Raw genomic sequence first — 15515 nt, forward strand, 5'->3', positions numbered from 1 at the left:
CTAACTGGCTACTTTTCTTGTCCAACAATACCACCTCCTTCTCTTTGCTATACAAGAACTGTGCTGGAAAAGCCTACATGCGTAATGTCTCCCTCAGGACAAGGGGGCCGAGCAGAGGCCCCTCAGGAGCAAACCTAACACTCCCACAGCTTTCACCTTCAGAGCTCTGGACTCTAGGGTAGGCCCACAAACAGAATAAGAACTAGAGGAAGCAGTAAAGGTAGCAAGAACACACACAGAAAAACATAGGCCAATCCTTTACAACCAAAGAACTTTAGACTTCCAGGATAACTGGAAGGGCACAAGCTATTTCCCTAGGAACATTCTTACTACTCAAAACATCCTGGAACCAAGTAGTAACCAAGGAAAAGCCAAAAGTCAGAGAGAATTCAACAGGACAATAACCGACCCCTCTGTGAAAGTTTCTCAGACATGTTCAGAGAAGGGAAAACTTCTCCCAGCCCATCGAATAAACCTAAGTTGCTGTGGTCTTCCTCTTTATTTATTTTTGAAGTTATTAATAGTCAATTTTACCTTTATTGTTACTGTTTAACCATTCAGTCTTCCAATGTAGGCCTGTACATGTCAGGACAGCCACCTTTGTCTGGAAGGGCCCAGAAGGCAGGAACACATCAGTCTGATTTACTCTCAAGAGCATCAGCCCGTGGCAGTACTAGGAGTGTACGTCTTCACAGTTCCCGGTATGGGAATACTCAGAATGACCTAGGGGAAGTCTTGATTCAAGACCTAAAGCGTCTTATGGAGCCTCCCTGCACTGTGTAGGGCAGTGGTGTACTCAGGATTACAATCAGAACCAAAATGAAGCTGTTTTGAGCTGACTTTTCCGGCTCACTAATTGGACCTGCTAAAGCCCGGTCCCTTCTCACTACAGAATCCATCAGACAAACAGAGGCAAAACTTACTCCGGATCACAATTACACTGTAGTGTGTGTCCTTCTCCAGAATCTCAACTTTGAAGCAGGTTTTTGTGCTGTACAGACCCACATTAACATAGGTGTCATTCAGCTTCTCTTTCAAAAAAGAGGAAAAAAAGTTCCAGACACTGAACTGCTCCAGCTCCTTCAGTTTCTCCTCACTCTCCACCTGGGTGACTCGTACCAATTTGGAACTATTTACTCGGATCTGTAAAACAAGTAAAACTGGGATGAGAAAGAAGGAAGTAGGAATTCTAAATTTCCACAAATATAATCTTTAAAAAAATTAATCTTAGAGTAAATAGTTAAATCAGTGTTAGTGCCAGTCTACCACAAGGCTTAACAGAAATACAGAAATGTAGTGGCTAAAAGGTAATTGGGCACAAATAACACTGCACCTGGCACAGAGAGGCAGGTGTTAGGCTGTCTTGTTAACATGAGCTGAATCTACTATTAGACCAGAGCATAGCCAACAACAGCAAAGAAAAGACTTCCCAGCTGAAAGAATTATCAATACAGTATTTATGAGAAATCAGACAAAGCAAGGCTCTAGAATTGGAAGAAAATTGCCAGGCATAACAGTCCCAGAAAACTGAAAATGTTTCCCGCAATGACAGGCTGAGAAGCTCAACCCATTGTCACCAATTACTGATTATGGGTAAATGCTGGTTATAATGTGCCCCAGATGGAGTATGATTTTTATATCAGACAATACAAAAGAAAAAGAAAAAAAAAGTTCATGTATTCTTGATGTGAACAACAAATGTTTTATCAGTAGCCATGCTCATAGCAGCAGCAACAGTTCCAAAAGGACTCATTTTGTTCAATCACTACTAGAGCCAGACACGCCTGCTGGCCAGGTGACTTAACAGTGTTATGAAATAAATGAGATCAAAGTCATTCTATTGAGAGATGACTTCAGCTCGGGGGGTTTATGAAACATCTTGTGTAGAATCTAAATAGACAAGGAACAGAGTCAAAGGAGTTTACATCCTGGTAGGCACTCAACAGTTTCCAGCCCAAAGAAGGTATAAGACCTTGAAAGAGAAGAGAGAGGGTATGTTGTGTTGGAAAAAGTCAAGCAGGGAGGAAAGAGAGCAGCTTCCTAGGGAAAAGGAGAAGTTTACCACAGAGTCTGCTTAGAAATTCAGAAGACTGTAAGTACTTCAGGGAGCAGAACCAGAACACAAAGTAGACACAAGTGCTTATTGACGAAAACACACTCCAGGACGATCTCAACCCCAACAAAGATGTTGTTGTTGTTGTTGTTGTTGTTTGCCGTTGAGTCGGCCGCCTGCCTTCTGGTTAGCAGTCAAGTGCCTTAGCCACTATGCTACCAGAGCTCCCCAACAAAGATGTTAGCAACATGTTTTTTATTATGTGTGAAGGAGAAAAACGTGTCAACATACTAACTAATCACAGACAGACAGTCACAGAAACTGCTCCTGCCAGTGCCTCGAGGCCCTTACCTGTATCCGTGTCCATATATCATGCCACTTTGGGACAAGCACGTTTTTATAACAGAACTGTTGGCTGGTACTATAATAAACTTTGGATTCCTGAAGCATGACCATATGTATACCAGTTCCAGCTTTATGCAAAGAAAGGAAACAAGAATTAAGTGTAACATAGCATAGCAAGCTAAGAACTATCATTCATTTCATAAAAAGAAATAAACTAACCACTTTTTTTAAAGGCCATATTCCAACTTAGGAGTTGAAATGTTAGCTGAACTAAGAAATAAGAAGGAAACTAAGATGAGAGAAGAGAAGGAATAAGGCAGAGTCTTATGTCTGCCAAATTTAATTAACTAAATATTATACTCATTAACCCAGAATAGGTAATAATAAATGCTATTGTTTATTTTGACAGCCAGTCTGCTGAGTACCTTGCATTTGACTTCTCATTTAATACTGCCAACAATCTTGTGAGGCAGGCACTCTCATAAGCCCTATTTTACAAATGAGGAAACTAACTGTAAAAAGATTAAGTGATTTGCCCAAAATTGCACAGCTAGGAAGTAATTTAACTGAGACTGTGGTTTTAACCATTATATACTTTGCCTCCCTTTTAAAAAACAAAACCACTATCATCGAGTCAATTCTGATTCATAGTAACCCCCATTGGGTTTCTGAGGTAATCAGTCTTTATGGAAATAGATTGCCCAGCCTTCCTTCTGCAGAGTGGCTGGTAGGTTTGAACCTCCAGCTTTCTGGTGAGCTGTCAGATGCCTTAGGAACTGTGCCACCAGAGCTCCTTGCCTCTCTTTTAAGACAGAGCTAAATATTAAGTCCATCTGTTGATTTTCTCCATCCCCTTCTAGGTGGGACTAACCGAGTTGGCATAGTTTTGGTATATATAGTACTTTGAAAGACTTCAAAAACATTGCAAAGTGGCTTTTTTCCAGCTATTTTGTTTCATTTCAAATTTTAAGAGTAACCAATGATTATATACAATCTCTTTGTTCTTAACAAAACAGACTATTCTCCCCACAGAAGTCTCTATTCAATGTCAGTTAATTTAAGGTTTCAAAGTGACCGCTCTTCTGAACCTTCCCACCCAAGTTTGCCCAAGCCACTTTCTTTATCCCAAAACGTTTAAATAACTTCTTCCTTGAGTTCTATATCATGCTCAGCAACTTAAGTGCTACTGTTAATGGGAAATTTAGTTACCACTCTGGTTCTGAGTTTAAAGATGGGTGGATCTAAACAAACTAAATAAAATCAAAACAAACTTCAACCAATTTTCAGAAAGTCAAAACTACATAATGGCACTGATACCCACCAGTGAAAATGGTTTTAGGGTGAATGTGATAGTTGTGTGTCAGCTTGGCTGGGCCATCATTCTCAGTGGTTTAGCAGTTACAATGTTGTGATGAGATCTGACAGAATGTAATCACCTCCATGATGAGATGTGCTATATAAGCAGCCAATTAGCTAAAAGGGAGTTTCCTCAAGAAGGTGGCCTGCTTCCAATACACACACGCACACGCACACACACACACACACAAACATACTGGGAAAACTCTCTTGCTTTCTGCTGGATTTGGATCCTTCATCTGGCTCATCATGATCTCCAGTTCCTGGATTTGAACCAGTGGCCTGTCGTATTGCCTATCAATTTTGGGATTGTTGCCTTCACAGCCTGTGAGCCAACAATTTGCCATTTTACCTGCAAGTCTTAGATTTGTCAGCCTCAGAAACCAGCAGCCTGCTGCACTGCATGCTGATCTTGGGTCCATCAGCCCCTGCAGCTGCATGAGTCAGGAGAAGCGTCTAGCTTGATATGTGTCCCATGGACTTAGGACTTGCCAGTCTCTACAACTGCATGAGCCATTTCCTTGGGATAAATTTCTCTATATGTAACTATATATAATCTTCATTGGTTTTGGTTCTCTAGAGAACCCAGCCTAAGACAGTGAAGCTAAGACAAATTTTAAAGTTAAATTTCATCTTGAACCTAAATGTAAGAGCTAAAACTACAAAATGCTTATTTAAAAAATCATAAGTGTGGGACTTCCTAACTGGTAAAAGATATAGTGCAGATGGAAGGTGTGTTAGACTGGGTTCTCTAGAGAAACAAAACAAGTAAAGCTTAGAGAGAGAGAGAGAAAGAGAAATTTATCTTAGGAAAATGGCTCACACACTTATAGAAGCTGGCAAGTCCGAAGTTCTTGGATCAAACGTCAAGCTGGAGGCTTTTCCCGACTCACACAGCTGCAGGGGCTGAAGAGAGCTCAAGGTTGGCAGGCAGTATACTGGCTGTTGACTCCAATGAATGATGAATCCAAGATCTCCAGCCCAAATGGTGGATTGTTCGCTCACAGACCGTTGTAGGCAGCACAACAGAATCCCGATCCACAGAGAGTATCTCTTTTCCCAGGATGTCCATAAACATATTGGAAACAGGCCACACCCCTAGGGAAACTCCCTTTCAATGGGTTGGCTCCTCAAAATATATACATCTGATCCCATCATGGGAACAACCCACATCACAACAGCTTAAACCACACAGAACTGTGGTCCAGCCAAGTTGACACACAGCTCCAACTATCATAAGAGGGTAGCACTTCCCTTTTTGGTGCATGGCAGCTCTGTATTGGGAACCCTCCCAGACCTTACCCTGTGTGTCTCTTTTATTTAATGCCCAAACTAGCACACACAGACAGCACATGGAGAGGTTCATGCAGAGAGGAATCAAGACCCCAAGCCAACAGCCAGCATCAAATGTCAGACATAGAGTAAGCAAGGCTTCAGACAATTCCAGTCTTAGGTAGACGACACTGTGTGGAGCGGTTACAAACTATCAGCTCTGTGCCCTGCCCAAAAAGCAGTTTAATGAACACAATAAATATTGTCATTGTTTAAAAAAAAAAAAAAAATAGGTGTAAATCTTTGTAACCTCAGATTAGGCAATGGTTTCTCAGCTATGACAACAAAAATATAAGCCGACAAAGAAGAAATAAATTGGATATCATCAAAATTGAAAAATGTTCACACTTCAAAGGACACTGTCAAGAAAGTGAAAAGATGAGCCACAAATGGGAGAAAACATTTGCAAATTATGTATCTGATAAAGGTCTAGTACCCAGAATGTATTTAAAAAAAAAAAAAAAAAAACTTACACCCCAACAATAAAGAAAACCCAATTAAAAAATGGGCAGATAATTTGAATAGACATTTCTTCAAAGATATACACACAGCCAACAAGCAATATCACTGACATTATTAGTCACTAAACCAAAAAAACCAAACTCACTGCCATCAAGTCAGATCCAACTCATAGTGATCCCTCCTTGGGTTTCCAAGGCGGGATCACTATGGAAAATGGGCAGGTAATTTGAATAGACATTTTTTCCAAAGATATACTAAGAGCCAACAAGCAATATCACTGACATTATTAGTCACTAAACCAAAAAAACCAAACTCACTGCCATCGAGTCAGATCCAACTCATAGTGACCCCTCCTTGGGTTTCCAAGGAGGTATATCACTATGGAAGTAGATTGCCCAATCTTCCCTCCAAGGAGTGGCTGGTAGATTTGAACCGCCAGCCTTCTGGTTAGCAGTCAAATGCCTTAAGCACTACCTACCAGACCTCCTTATTAGTTACTAGGGAGATGCAAATCAAACTCACAAGATAACACTTCACACCTACTATTGTTATTGTTAGGTACTGTTTTGGTCCTCTAGTGCTGCTCTGGGAGCTCTGATAGCATAGTGGCTAAGGTACTTGACTGCTAACCAGAACTGGCGGTTCAAATCCACTAGCCACTCCTCAGAAGGAAGATGGAACAATCTACTTCTGTAGTGATACTGCCACGGAAACCCAAGGAGGGGTCGCTATGAGTCGGGTCCGACTCATCGGCACATAACAACAACAGTGCTGCTCTAACAGAAAAGATCACAAAGTGTGTGGCTTGAACAAACATGGATTTATTCTCCTACAGATTGGGAGGCTAGAAGTCTGAGTTCAAAGTGCCAGTTCTAGAGGCTGGGTGAAGACCCCTTGACCTTGGGCTTCAGCTCTCCCTCTTGCTTCTGGCCTACTGATAATGAAGGCTTCTCTTGACTCAGGCAGCTGCTAGCTGCTGCGACTGACAAACCTAAGGTCAACAAGTAAAATGGCACAGTCCCAAGATTATTAAGCAACATGGCAGGCTACCAGTTCAAGTCCAGAAACAGTCCCAAGACCAGGAGGCAACATGGCAAGCCACTCACTGATGACTCAGCCAAATGCATGATCCAAGCATGCCAAGAAGCTCAAGACCTTTCTCAAAGTGTCTTCTTATATACTGGAAGACCACATCCCTAAGGCTGCTACTCAGCTCCTCATAGCAGTTTTCACCATTGAGTTGATTACCAGTCTCATCACAGGAAATCACAACATCCAGTTGCCCAGCCACTCAAAACCAAGCCCAGGCAAGGTAACACATTAATTACCACAAGTACCTTCAGTTTCCACTCACACTGACCTTATGTACAACAGAATGTAACAATGCCCAGTCTTGTGCCAGCCTCACAACCAGCGCTATGTACAACAGAACATAACACGCCTGCTCTTGCACCATCAGTCTTGCTATGTCTGAGCCCACTGTTGCAGCCACGGTGTCAATCCCTCTCATCGATTCATTCCTCTTTTCTGATGATGCTCTACTTTACCAAGCATGATGTCCTTCTCCAGGGACTGTTCCCTCCTGACAGCATGTCCACAGTACAAGAGATGAAGTCTTGCCCTCCTTGCTTCTAAGTAACATTCTAGCTGCACTTCTTCCAAGACATACTTGGTCATTCTTCTCACAGTCCATCACATATTTAACATACTTTTCTAACACCATAATTCAAAGGCATCAATTCTCTGTCTTCCTTACTCATTGTTTGGTTTTTGCATGCATATGAGACTAAAAATACCATGGCTTGGATCAGGCATACTTCAGTCCTCAAAGTAACATCTTTGCTTTAAAACACTTTAAAGAAGTCTTTTACAGCAGATTTGCCTATCGTTTAATTTCTTGACTGCTGCTTCCAGGGGCACTGATTGTGGTTCCAAGTAAAATGAAATCCTTGACAACTTTAATCTTCTCTCCATTTATCATGCTGCTTAGTTGTGAGGTCTAGTTGTGAGGTTTTAGTTTTCGTTTTATGTTTAGGGGTAATCCATTCTAAAGGCTGTAGTCTTTGATCTTCATCATTAAGTACTGCAAGTCTTCTTGACACAAGCAAGGTTGTGTCATCTGCATATTGCAGGTTGTTAATGAGTCTTCCTCTAATCCTAATACCACATTCTTCTTCAAAGAGTCTTGCTTCTGGATTATTTTTTCACCATACAGACTGAGTAACTATGGTGAAAAGATACAAACCTGTTACACACTTTTCCTGATTTTAAACCAAGCATATCCCCTTGTCCTGTTCAAACGACTGCCTCTTGGTATATGTACAGTTTCTGCATGAGCACAATTAAGCACTCTGGAATTCTCATTCTTCACAATGTTATCCATAATTTGTTATGATCCACACAGTCAAATGCCTTTGCATAGTCAATAAAACACAAGGAAACATCTTTCTGGTATTCTCTACTTTCAGCCACGATCCATCTAACATTAGAATACCCTTGTTCCACTTCCCCTTCTGAATTCTGCTTGAACTTCTGGCAGTTCCCTACTGAGGTCCTGCTGCAACCAATTTTGAATTACCTTCAGTGAAATTTTGCTTCCACGTGTTATCAATGATATTGTTCAGTAACTTCCACATTCTGCTGTATCACCTTTCTTTGGCATGGGCACAAATATAGATCTCTTCTAGTCAGGTGGTCAGGTAACTGTCTTCCAAATTTCCTGGCATAGACAAATGAGTGCTTCTTGCATTGCAACCATTTGTTGAAACTCTCAACACCTATTTGGATGGCTACAATTAAAAGGGCTAAAATAAGAAGTGTTACTAAGATGTGGAGAATCTGTAACCCTCATCCATTGTTGATAGGATTGTAAAATAGTGCAGTCACTTTGGAAAATAGTATGAAAGTCCCTTAAAAAGTTAAACACACAGTTACCCCAAATGATCCAGCAATTCCACTTCTAGAGGATTCCACCCAAGAGAATTGAAAACATATGTCCACACAAAAACTTGTTAACAAATATTAGTATCAGCACTATCTGTAACAGTCAAAAAGTGGCAACAACCCAAATGTCTATTAACAAATGAAGGGATAGATAAAATGTGGTATATCCATACAAAGGAATATGATTCTGCCACAAAAAAGAATGAAGTACTGATATATGCTACAACATGAGCTCTGGTAGCATAGTGCCTAAGCCATTTGACTGCTAACCAGAAGGCTGGAGGTTCAAACCCACCAGCTACTCCTCGGGAGGAAGGTTGCTCAATCTACTGCCGTAGTGACACTGCCTCAGAAACCCAAGGAGGGGTCGTTATGAGTCAGATACAACTCTACGGCAGTGCATTTGGTTTGGTTTAGTTTATGGATGAACCCTAAAAACATTATGCTCCATGAAAGAAGTCAAACACAAAAGGCCACATATTGTATGATTCTATTTATATGAGATATCCAGAAAAGACAAATCACAAAGCAGATTAATCGTCGCCAGGGGCTGGAAGGAGACGGTAATGTGAAGTGACTGCTAATGGGTCCAGGGTTACTTTTTGAGGAGTTGAAAATGTGCTGGAATTAGATAGTTGTGATGAGTGTACAGGGAGCTTTGGTGCTCCAAAAGGTCAGTGGTGTAAACCTACCAGCCACTCCACAGGAAAAAGTTCAGGCAGTCTGCTTCCATAAAGATTTACAGCCTTGGAAACCCTATGGGGCAGTTCTACTCTGTCCTTTAGGGTCACTATGAATCAGAATCAATTCAACAGCACTGGGTTAGCAGATGATGTACAACCTTGTGACTATATTAAAAACCACAGAACTATACACTTTTATGGGGTAAACTTTATCATATATGAATTTTACCTCAGAGTTTTATAAAATTCAATCTTGATACACTATAAATTTCATACTAGGATTTAATCTAATAGTACTTAGGATTTTCTCCAAGCCTATCTTTCCTAAAATAAAACCATTTCAAAACCCTGTTGACCACGTCTCACTAACAAGTCTACAAATCCACTGAAAAGAATAACCAAAAAACTACACCAGCTGTGTGGGCCTGGTTCCCACTCATGGCAAACCCTGTCGTGTCAGAATAGGACTGAGCGCCACGGAGTTTTCAATGGCTGATTTTTCAGAAGCAGATCTCTAGGCCTTTCTTCTGAGGCATCTCTGGGTGGCCTCAAACCACCAACCTTTCCGTTAGCTGCAAGTGTGTTAACCATCTGGACCACACAGGGACTCCACTGAAAAGAATACTCACTCACAAATATGGATCAAGAGTTTAGTTTCTTGTGGAGAATGAAGAGTAAGGTTATGTGAAACTTAAAAACACTGCATTTACAAATTCACTGAGGCTTACAAAAACAATGGGAAGCATTACCAGAAAAAAGATGTTAAACAAAAACCTATTGCTTCCTTAAAAGATACCTAGTCTATTTCCCAAACCCCAAGTAAACACATAAATTTGCTAAATAAAACTAATGCGAGATTCACATTAACCCTTTCTCTCTCCCATAGCACCAAGTAATGGAGCACTACACCTTTTTTAACCCATTATAGTAGTAGAAGGTAGTAAGATACAAGCCATGTTTTTGGCCATCTGAAAGCCAAGAGATGGAAGGCATCATTGTATCTAAACTAACTTAAACATTCCACATAATCATTTTGCTAAGGTAAGAAAACTATCTCTAAAAAGCAATGTCAAATTTAACATCTTTTTAACTCTAGTTCTTTCTTTTCCAGAATCCCATACCATTCAAGGGAAAGAATGCTTTAAAAAAAAAAAAGAAAGAAAGAAAGAAAGAAAGAAAAGAAAAGCCTCTTAACCAAAAACCTTCCATGAAAATCAGCACCTTGGCCAGCCACATCTTTGGAAATTCATTGAGGCGGGGATGAATTCAGCCTGAGAAGTATGATCTGTGGAAATAATCACCACGTCACCTGTAGCTTAAACTTTTAGAAACAGAATTAAAGTACATAGTCTAAAATATATACAATTCATCAAAAATATTCATGTTAGTATCTTGTGCCTCCCATGGCAAAATAATATATATGACTGTTTTCCACTCCCCAAAGTGAGTTCACCAGTGTGTTAAAAACCAAAATAAATTAAACAATCAGAATAACAGCTTCTAAGGCCAGAGATCTAGCTCTTCTGGAAAAACACCTTCTGGGCATTTAGTGAATCACAACTTGCTTACTGTATTTACCTACTGTTTTAGGCTGGGTTCTCTAGAGAAGCAAAACCAGTGAAGCCTGTACATACATGGAGAGAAAGGATAGAGAGGTAGAGATAGATAGGTAGGTAAATAGATAAGATAGACAGACAGACAGACAGCTAGATATGTCAAGGAAACAGCTCACGCAGTCGTAGAGGCTGGCAAGTCCCCAGTCTGTGGGTCAAATGTCAAGCTGGAGCCTTCTCCTGACTTAGCTGCAGGGGCAGACGAATCCAAGACCAGCATGCAATACAGCAAGCTTCTGGCTTCAGAGGCTGACAAATCCAAGATGAACAGATACAATGACAAGATGTTGGGTTCACAGACTGCGAAGGCAACAATCCCAAGGCAGGCAATACAGCAGGCCACTGGTTCAAGCCCAGAGGATGACAAGCCAGATGCAGAATCCCAAGCAATAAGGCAGAGACCTTTCCCAGAGCTTGTCCATATACACTGGAAGCAGGCCACACCCCTGAGAAAACTCCCTTTCAACGGACTGGCTGATAGTAGCACATCTCATCATGGAAATGATTACATTATATCAGGTCTCATTACAGGGGTAACTACATCATATATGGCACACAACCTTAATTTTCACACCTATAAAGCAGTTATTCAAAAGCTAATAACTTCGCATTTACTTATAATCATTACAAACTGACTTTTCACTCAACAAATACTGATCATTTAACATCTAGTGCTGGAGGGGACCCTAAAATGTCTTGAAAAACAACCTCTTCTAATTCTTAAATAGCCTCTATGCACGTCTATGAAGTGGTGATCAGTTCATACTTAAAGACTCCTTAAAAACTAGCATCTCAAATCAATGAGTTTAGCAAAAGATTACTCAGTGGGATGCTGGGACCATTAGCTGGTTGTCTGCAAGATATTAGCCAGATCCTCACCTGACACCAAATTCTAACATGAATTGTAGACAACTTAAAAAGTAAAATGGAAAAAATTAAATCATACAAAGAGAATTTTTGTGCTAAAAAAAACTAAAATATCAATTCAATATTGAAGTAGTCTCAGTATAAAAGCAACGAAAAAAACTAAAAAAAAATCAAGTGAACACATAAAAATTATAAATCTATTAAAACCCAACAGCACCTAACAACAACATTAAAAATCAAAAAGGGGCAAACAAATTAAGGAATAGTTCTACAATAAATAAATACATTATAATACATATCCTTAATTTACAAAAAAAAAAACTCAAATTTATTTTTTAAATATACAGAATTCCCAATAAATAGTAATCATAATAAAATGCCATACTTTGCATCTGCCATCTATCAAATCGCTCTCTATCTAGTTAACAAAAATGTTACACGAAAGGTGTGTGTCAGGGTTGTATCCCTTCGCCATACTTATCCAATCTATCTGTAGGCTACGCAAACAATCCAGAAGCTGGCCTATATGAAGAATGCAGCATCAGGATTAGAGTAAGAACTACTAGCAACCTGCAATATACAGGTCATACAGCATTGCTTGCTGAAAGTGAAGAAGACTTGAGGTGTTCACTGATGAAGATCAAAGACCACACAACCTTCAGTATATCCTCACAAATGGGCCAATAAGCAACATCATTCATGATCAACGAGAAAAGACTGAAGTTGTCAAGGATTTCATTGTACTTGGATCCACAATCAATGCCCATGGCACCAAACAACATATTGCACTGGGCAAATCCGCAAAAGACTTCACGAAAATGTTCAAAAGCAAAGATGTCACTTTGAGGACTACAGTGCACCTGACCCAAGTCATCTATTTTCAGTAGCCTCATATGTATGTGAAAGATGAACAATGAACAAGGAAGACCTGAGAAGAATTGATGCCTTTGAATTATGGCTTTGGAGAATATTAAATATACCATAGACTACGAGAAGAAAGGGAGCTCTGGTAGCATAGTGGCTAAGATACTTGCCTGCTAACCAGAAGGCTGGCGGTTCAAACCCACCAGCCACTCCTCGGAAGGAAGGTTGGGCAATCCTACTTCCGTAGTGATACTGCCTCGGAAACCTGAGGGGTCGCTATGAATCGGGCCCGACTCGACGGCACATAACAACAACAACAACGAGAAGAAAGAATAAATCTGTCTTGAAAGAAATATAGCCAGAATGAAAGGATGGTGAGACTTCATCTCACATTACTTTGGACATGTTACCAAGAGGGACCAGTCCCTGGAGAAGGGTATCATGCTTGACAGAGGGTCAGCAAAAAAGAGGAAGACCCTCAACGAGATGGATTGACACAGTGGCTGCAACAATGGGCTCAAGCAGCAACGACTGTGAGACGGTGCAGGACCAGGCAGAGTTTCACTCTGTTGTATAGGGCAGTTGAGTCAGAACCCAGTTAACAGCACTTAACAATTCCAATCAGTCAAACATTGCCGAGTGGGTTGTAAATTGGCACACCTTTTTAGGAAAGCATTTTAGTAAGATGTTCCAAGGATCTTAAGTATATTTTACCTTTTGATATATAATTTGATTTTCATTTCTAAAAATCTACCTTTAAAAAAATCCTAATGTAATAAAATATTTATACACAAAAAAGTTCACAAGATGTTACCAACAACAATGAAAAACTAGAAACACCAGATATTCAACCAACAATGGGGAAAGCATTAAGTAAATAATGGTCTGTCCATACAATGGAATGTAGCAAAAGTATTACTTACAAAGAATTTCAAATGGTAGCGGGAAATTCTTGTGTTGGAAAATCAAGTAAAAAAAAACTACCCCTGGTAACAGCTAGTGGTCACCAGAGAAGGGAGCTGGATTACTGAAAGGCATGAATATATTATCAATTTAAAAAAAGAAATAAATAACAAAAACATGAAAAAAGACCAGAATAAAATGTGCTAAAATGGACTGCCTTCGAATTTACCATACTGAATTTTTTCCTACTTCTTTACAGTTAACTGTAGTTTTCAAACAGTCTAAAATAAACACGTCATTTTCATAATCAGACTTTAAAACTTTCAGGGAAGAGAACTTACTGTCTTATGAACTACTCCAGCCATCATCTTTGGGTACCTCTGACTTTTAGAAAGTTCTTCTCTACTACATGATTGGCCCTTTATAGCTGTCACCCATATGATTTATCAGGCCACACAAAACAAATATAAACTCATGAGTTTACCCTTCTCAAAGCCACGAAGTCTCTGTTCCTCTCCTCATTAAAGAAACTTAAAAGAGAAAGGTACTGCTTACTGGTTAAGCACTTACTATGTATGTGCCAGTATTTGTGCAAGTATATTCTCATTTCATCTCTACAACCCTCAAGGTAGGTATTGCTGGCCTCATTTTAGAAGTTAACCATCTGGGCCTAGATCATCCTGATAATAAATAGCCCTTCAGCTGTTACTCTGGACCCTGTCTTTGGACAATACCTTCTTGGGTATCTCTTCTCCTCCTATTAAAAAAAAACAAAATTTTTTTTTTAAAAGGACACTATGGTTTGGAACTAGATCTAGGGATGCTGATACTACCTTAAAGCTGCAACTAAGGATAATACAAGTGACAGCATGAGATAGGAAACAACCAAAGGGAGAAGTGAGAGCACACAGAGCATGTGTTTGCAAGATAAGATTTCTTTATTCCTGAGTTTCAACTCCCTCCAGTGGAAAACTGGAAATCTCATTTATTTTTCAGTTGTAAGTTTAACGACAAAACAGTAGAAGCATACTCCAGGTTTTCTAGATTTTAAGAGTAGGAAAAAAAAAAAAAATTTCTTTGCAGTCCAAAGCCAATTCCCCAGCAACAGACAGCAAATAATTATGCTTGAAGAAACCTACCCTATGCCGAATAGCATTTGCATCTTTCTGTAATAGGGGAATTTAATAATGACTTTAGGTTCGTTGTCTAGGGCAGATAGGGTCAGTCTCTTTCAAGAACAAGTGACATATAAAAATCACTGAATTCCTGTCAACAACGATTTGTCCCGCCATCCGTGCCGGGACACGCTCAAAAGGTGTTTACTAATTTGCTGGATGAATGGGATGCTCCCTTTCCTGTGTCAACACCAGCGGCCTGGAATGGTGCCCGGGTCTCCTTCCTTTTAATCAGGAGGACTCGACGGCACTACACAACCCCCAGGGCCATATCACACCTTAACAAGGCCTCCCACCCAGCCTCAGTCATAAGGCTCCAGGACCTCGTCCCCACTCTGAGTATCTCCCTCAAACCACCTCAGGACTCGGACCCTCAGTCCTAAGGCCCATTCGCCTAGGATGATCCTTCTTCTTCATCACTTAGCCTACGCCCGCCCGTCGGTAAAATAACGGACCACGCCCGCAGGTCAATTACCACTTTTCTAAAAATAACCCATCGGCACCAGCCCACTGGCTGTTGCTGCCCTGGCGGTACCTGCGCCGCAGACCAAGCAGCCGGAGAGAACCAGAAGCAGCCGCACTGCCCCACCGCCCCCGGACCCCCAGCCCCAGGGCCCGGGACCAACTGCCAGCGAAACTGCCACTTTCATTCCTCCCGCCATAGTCGCTTCAAGCCTCCTCCTCCTCACGTGCCTCTCCCCAGCAACTAACTCTGAACAGGCAGTGCCAGCAGCGTATCAGCTGCAAGACCCGCCCCCTAACACCCAATCGGAAGGGCGGAGCTTCGAGTACTCAGGCCTATGAGGACCCTATGAATCCCGCGCCTTAGCAGCTGATGAGAGAGGGCGGAAGAGGCACCTTTCAGCCTATTAGAAAACGCGTCTCACTTTAGCAAGGCGACAGGAAGATCCCACCCCTT

The 15515-nt window shown here is 40.8% G+C and overlaps 1 protein-coding gene across 1 annotated transcript in view; it reads right to left on the bottom strand.

Annotated features, from left to right (window-relative positions):
• Positions 1–15258, bottom strand: part of NEMP1 (nuclear envelope integral membrane protein 1) — a 21657-nt gene extending 6399 nt beyond the window's left edge. The window contains exons 1-3 of the mRNA XM_042782208.1: positions 15132–15258; positions 2405–2526; positions 924–1143 (exon numbers count right to left, since the gene is read on the bottom strand). Of these exons, the coding sequence (XP_042638142.1) occupies positions 924–1143; positions 2405–2526; positions 15132–15258 (469 nt within the window). The remainder of the gene's footprint in view (positions 1–923; positions 1144–2404; positions 2527–15131) is intronic.
• Positions 15259–15515: the final 257 nt, after the last annotated feature.

The sequence above is a fragment of the Orycteropus afer genome, unplaced genomic scaffold (assembly GCF_000298275.1).
Source record: "Orycteropus afer afer isolate SDZICR_OR568_19922 unplaced genomic scaffold, OryAfe1.0 scaffold00261, whole genome shotgun sequence".
Taxonomy (NCBI): domain Eukaryota; kingdom Metazoa; phylum Chordata; class Mammalia; order Tubulidentata; family Orycteropodidae; genus Orycteropus; species Orycteropus afer.